The sequence below is a fragment of the Eschrichtius robustus genome, chromosome 11, assembly GCF_028021215.1.
Source record: "Eschrichtius robustus isolate mEscRob2 chromosome 11, mEscRob2.pri, whole genome shotgun sequence".
In the NCBI taxonomy this organism is placed as follows: Eukaryota; Metazoa; Chordata; class Mammalia; order Artiodactyla; family Eschrichtiidae; genus Eschrichtius; species Eschrichtius robustus.
The window spans coordinates 67,246,141-67,251,504 of record NC_090834.1 but is presented as its reverse complement, the minus strand read 5'-3'; the positions used below and the strand labels follow the sequence as shown (position 1 = coordinate 67,251,504).

The following is a 5,364-nucleotide window of genomic DNA, read 5'->3' as shown; positions in this document are numbered from 1 at the left end:
AGGATTCTGAAGTCTGAAATAGAATGTTCTAAGTACAGCTCTATTGCAAAGAAAGCTACATTCTGTCAGATTATCTCAAGATTCACTAGCAACAAGCGCAAGGACCAACAATCACAAAAGTCTTTAACAAAAAATCCATTCTATGTAGCTGGCACACAATGTGTTTCAAACTTTGGTTGCCTGTTTGAGGAATGTCTTCATTACCAAGCATAGTGCCTGGCACATAATAGCCACTTAACGAATATATGTTGAATGGATGAATGAATAGCAGCAGTTGAAAACAGTGCCTAAGATAGAAAAATGGAAAAGCAAAATTCTAGTGTATGTTACACCAGAACCACATCCGGGACTCCATTAGCTTTCAGTTTGAAGAACCATCTAACAGACTGACTCAAAAGCAAGCATTCAGGCTACACATCCAAAACAAAACAACAATGAAAAAGTAAGTAATATATGTGCATGGTGACAAAGTAGTGCAGAAGAGCCTAAGATGAAAAGTAACAGCTTTTTTTTTTAAATAAATTTATTTATTTTTAATTTATTTTTGGCTGTGTTGGGTCTTCGTTGCTGGGCGCAGGCTTTCTCTAGTTGCGGTGAGTGGGGGCTACTCTTTGTCGTGGTGCGCAGGCTTCTCATTGCGGTGGCTTCTCTTGTTGTGGAGCATGGGCTCTAGGCCTGCGGGCTTCAAGAATTGTGGCATGTGGGCTCTGTAGTTGTGGCTCACGGGCTCTAGAGAGCAGCCTCGGTAGTTGTGGCGCACGGGCTTACTTGCTCCGTGGCAATCCTGGAGCAGGGCTCAAACCCATGTCCCCTACATTGGCGCACCTAGAGCCTGTGCTCCACAAGAGAAGCCACCAAAATGAGAAGCCCGTGCACCACAATGAAGAGTAGCCCCTGCTCACCACAAATAGAGAAAGCCCTCATGCAGCAACGAAGACCCAATGCAGCCAAAAATAAATAAATAAATAAATAAAAAGTAATTGTGCTTTCTGGTTTAGGGACTGTAATTAGGTGTCATTTCCCATCCCCCACCCCCCAGCAATTCCTATAGTCTCATTTTTAACTAAAAAATAAATTTGAGCAAAAACGATAAAGCTTTATTTTACTAAAATGGGTTCTGGCCTCACTATTGTAGAAGTGGGGAGAAACAGGAGAAAGACGTTGGGATCACGTTTATCAGGGATCTCTAGAAAGTTCCCTCTGCCACACTCCCATCTTGTTGAAACTTTGTCTCAGAAACCAAGGTTTATTTTCTCTTGGAATTCTGGAAGTTTTGCTCTTGCATTAAAAAAAAAAATGTGAGTTTTGTTTTCATTATTATTTACTAAATTTGGGAACTGAGTCAGGCAAACCAATTCTGGTCCTGGGCAAGTCCCTTTGATCTTCAAAATCCACTCAGTCTTTGGGACACACAGTCTGTCTCCTTTCACAGGTCAGGAGCTGCCACTGAAACCTGCATAGAGCATCTGTTGCTTGGGGCGACTTCAAGATGTCAAATTTCGGTCTCAGATTCCAGTCCCGGGGCGGGATATTGGAAAACCTGCGCCTGATCTCTTCTGGGCGGTGGTGCCGGGATGGCTTGGGATCCGCAGGCGCAGCCCTCGGCGCAGGCTGCCCGGACGCGGCGCGCGGGAGCCGAAGGCGCGAGGCCGCTGCAGTCGCGCGTCCGCCCTCCACACGGGCCTCCGCGGGCATGGACAGCGCTGACTCAGCCCTTCCGGTCAGTGGTGGCTCCCCACTGCCCCGCACGTGCGGCCGCCGAGCGTCACAGCTCACAATGCAGAGCCGCCGGCGGCCGGCGCTCTCCGCGCTGACCGCGTTCCGGCCCCGCCGTGACTAAGCCGCTTCCGCCTCGGGGTCCGCTCAGCTCCTGCAGCCGCCGCCGTCGCCGCCACGCGCCTTCTTCCGCCTGCAGCCGTTGGGCTCTAAGGTCCCGACAGGGCTTGGCAGCTGGATAAAGCATCCCTGAACTCCAGTGCCCTCTGCAAGGCTCTTCTCAGTGAATTGAGGAGCTGAGGCCTCAGGTCGGGAAAACGGCCCTCACCGTGCAGTGCAGAGAGTGGGTGACTGGGGTTGAGGCAGCGGAGGCCTCGGCAGCCCCACGACCTGCGTTGGAAGCTCAGCATTGCCGCTTGCTTGCCGGGTGTGCGACCCCTAGAGAGCTGCTCAATCTGGCCAAATCTCATTTTAAACATGGGCGAAATGGGGATGAGTCCATACCTACCTTGGTGGTGTTGGCCAAGCCTAGTAAATAGCGGGAACTCAGCAAATCTGACTTTTTGTTATTATTTCTTTAGAAATTACCTTTTGGATGTAGTTCTCTCTCTCCATGCCACCGCAACCATCTTGCACTTCTTAACATCTCAGTGCAGGGTCACCGCGGGTGACTTCCTAACTCGTTTTGCCACATTCCCATCCGACTCTCACACAACGACCTGGCACATTTTTAAGGCACACTACGTTTTTCAAGCAGATTGCCCTGCTTCAAGAAAATGGAACACCTCCCTGTTGTTTTTTGGTTTGCGTAGAAAGTCCCTTTCCTGGTATTTAAGCACTAGAGTGTAGCCTGGCTCACCCGAACCCTCATCCCTCCTGTAAATATTTATGCTTACTCTTCATCCTACACTGTGGCTCATAGATTCCAGCCCTCTCAGAGCTGGGAGGGCGTGTATACTAAGTAATAAGTGCTCTCATCTAAGTGCGAACAAGAAAGGAAGCAACTGAGTGAGTAGAGGGGGATGAGAAAAGGTTTCACGGAGGAAGTAACATATGGGGGGGGGTGTGGTAAGGGCAGTGGCTCGGTGGAGTTTGCCAGCACTGTGATAGATAATATATATATCAGTGTCCTGGTTGGTGTAGAACCCGGACGTCAAGTTGGGCTCTGCACTGTTGTGACAGAATGCTTGAAACACCTAGTCCCTTCCCTTGATTTTCTTGGGTCCAGAAGTACTATGGAAAGTAAAATTTGAGTTTTAAAATGAACATCACCTGATGAAACACAGGCTGTGGGAAGTAATAATGGATTCCTTAAGGGAAAAATCCCCTACTGAGGAAGGAGTTCCCATAGAGGGTAGAATCAGCCACAGGGCCTGAATGTTAGAGAAGGGTGTTTATGAAGATTTTATAAAGCTGTATTTGAACCTGCTCCCCACTCAGTCCTAGGAAGGAGAAGGCTGTGTACTAAAACGGAAACAGCCGACTCACCAGGAGCCCAGGTACCCTTCTGGATGGCTGGCTGAAAGAACTGAATTGTTAGGAACTCAGCTGTGAGATCCCCAATGAAAAGAGCTTTGCATGAGAAAGGGACAGGCATTTGCCTACTGACCAGAGAGAGAAGGGCAGCGCAGATCTGCAAGTTGGCAGAGACAGACTTGAGATGGCAGTAGCAGAGAGAGTGGATGCTCCAAGGGACCTCCGCGTCCTAGGACACCTCCGTGACACTTTGCAGATAGCCCAGGTAGCATTGATTGGGTACTTGGAGAGAAGACAAGGGAGCAAAGAGGTGGCAAGAGGAGCAGTTTACACAGGGACTGCGATTACAGTTGATCTTAAGTTCTTTCTTTTGATGTTTCTGAATTAAAATTTCCATCATGAACATGTTTTACTTTTAGTATCAGGAAAGGAAACAGGGGACTTCCCTGGTGGTCCAGGGGTAAAAAAATCTGCCTTCCAATGCAGGGGACGTGGGTTCGATCCCTGCTCGGGAAACTAAGAATCCCACATGCCACAGGGCAAATTAGCCCAGGTGCCACAACTACTGAGCCCGCCCGCCTCAAGTAGAGAGCCTGCGTGCCACAAACTACAGAGCCCACGCACTCTGGAGCCTGCGCATCACAACTAGAGAGAGAAAACCTGCAGGCCACAACTAGAGAGAAGGCTGTGCACCACTAGAGAGAAGCCCACACGCTGCAATGAAAGACCCCACATGCTGCAACAAAGATCCCACGTGCCGCAACTAAGAACAGATGCAGCCAAAAATAAAAAATCAAATCAATCAATCAATAAAATATTTTAAAAAAAGAAAAGGCAACCTTTTTTTAAAGTCATTGCATTGGTACAGATGAAGCAAAATGGGCTTTCTTATTCACTAGAGTTTTACAACAAAGGAGTCATAGTTCACTTTTTGACTCTGAAAATTATACATATTGATCATAATGTAAACATTGATTATTAATGTAAGTTAAAATTATGATTTAACTACTCTGGGAGGATGGGGAAGTAGTGGAGTTGGGTGTGCGGTGTATTTGTAAGAGTGCTACATCCTCATCTACCACAACAGGAAGGCAATAGAGCATGTTTAACGCAGATACATCAGGAAATAACAGCATAAACACTTTTTTTTTTTAATATATGGAGGTAAATACCTGAAGCAACATGAAAAGTGGAAAATGGTTGTCTTTGGGCTGTGAAGAGGAGTGAGGCAGAAGACTACTGTTTTTCACTATACGTTGTCTAGTGGTATTGAAGTATTGAAATATTTTTCAGTGTGTCAAGGAATATTTCCAGTGAAATATTTTTAAACTTCATTCTTTTTTTTTTGTTTTTAATCCAAAATGTGTTTATTGGGATGGTTTCCCATTCATCTTGATTCCAGGGGCTTTTAGTGCTGCCTCCGTCTGAGGGAGCATCCTTCTGTAAGCCTTGCTTTTCCTCCTGTAAGCTGGCAGAGGACAGTAGAGCAGCCAACACACAAAACTACTGTTTGTGCATGGCTAAAGACGGTGGTGATTTTATAGCATAGTGGGCATTTCACATCCATGAAATAGGAATTGGGGCTCTGCACCAGGCGCTTCTTCTTGTGTTTCCTCTTCTCCTCTTCTGGAGAGGGATGAAGGAGATACTTTGCAAGAGGCATGTTCTCGTGGGGAGGTCATCACGGTCAGAAAGGTCTTCATTCATTTTTAATGTGGTAAAAATAAAAGCATACAAACTCGTCCCAGTAATTTCATTTCTATTTGTATATCCTAAGGTGATAAATACAGATATGGGCAGAGATTTATATACAATAGTCTTTGCAGGGTTATTTATTTAAAAACTGGCAACAATATAAATGTCTAACATAATACAATAATTTAAAAAGATCATGGTGCATTCATATGATGATTTTTGAAATCACATTTTTGAGAATTATTTAATTTCATAGTAAAATGCTAATTTTAAATGAGTGAAAATAAAATGCAAAAGCATATATATTCATAGTAAACAGACTGGAAGAATGTTTATGGTATTTATCTCTGGGAATTAGGATTACAGAGTTTTGCTTTGTTTTTGTTTTAATTACAGAATTTATTTATTTATTTATTTTTCGCTGCTTTGGGTCTTAGTTGTGGCACACGGGATCTTTTCATTGCGGCGAGCGGGCTT

The 5,364-nt window shown here is 45.4% G+C and overlaps 1 protein-coding gene across 1 annotated transcript; it reads right to left on the bottom strand.

Moving 5' to 3' along the window:
* Positions 1-4,600: 4,600 nt before the first annotated feature.
* Positions 4,601-4,870, bottom strand: LOC137771809 (small ribosomal subunit protein eS27-like). Its single transcript, XM_068555483.1, has one exon. It carries the CDS (start codon positions 4,853-4,855, stop codon positions 4,601-4,603), a length of 255 nt encoding a protein of 84 aa, XP_068411584.1. The 5' UTR covers positions 4,856-4,870.
* Between the last annotated feature and the right edge of the window lie 494 nt (positions 4,871-5,364).

What these genes read in the sequence shown, in the direction of transcription:
- LOC137771809 (XM_068555483.1), bottom strand. Translation starts at nt 4,855, where the DNA reads ATGCCTCTTGCAAAGTATCTCCTTCATCCCTCTCCAGAAGAGGAGAAG.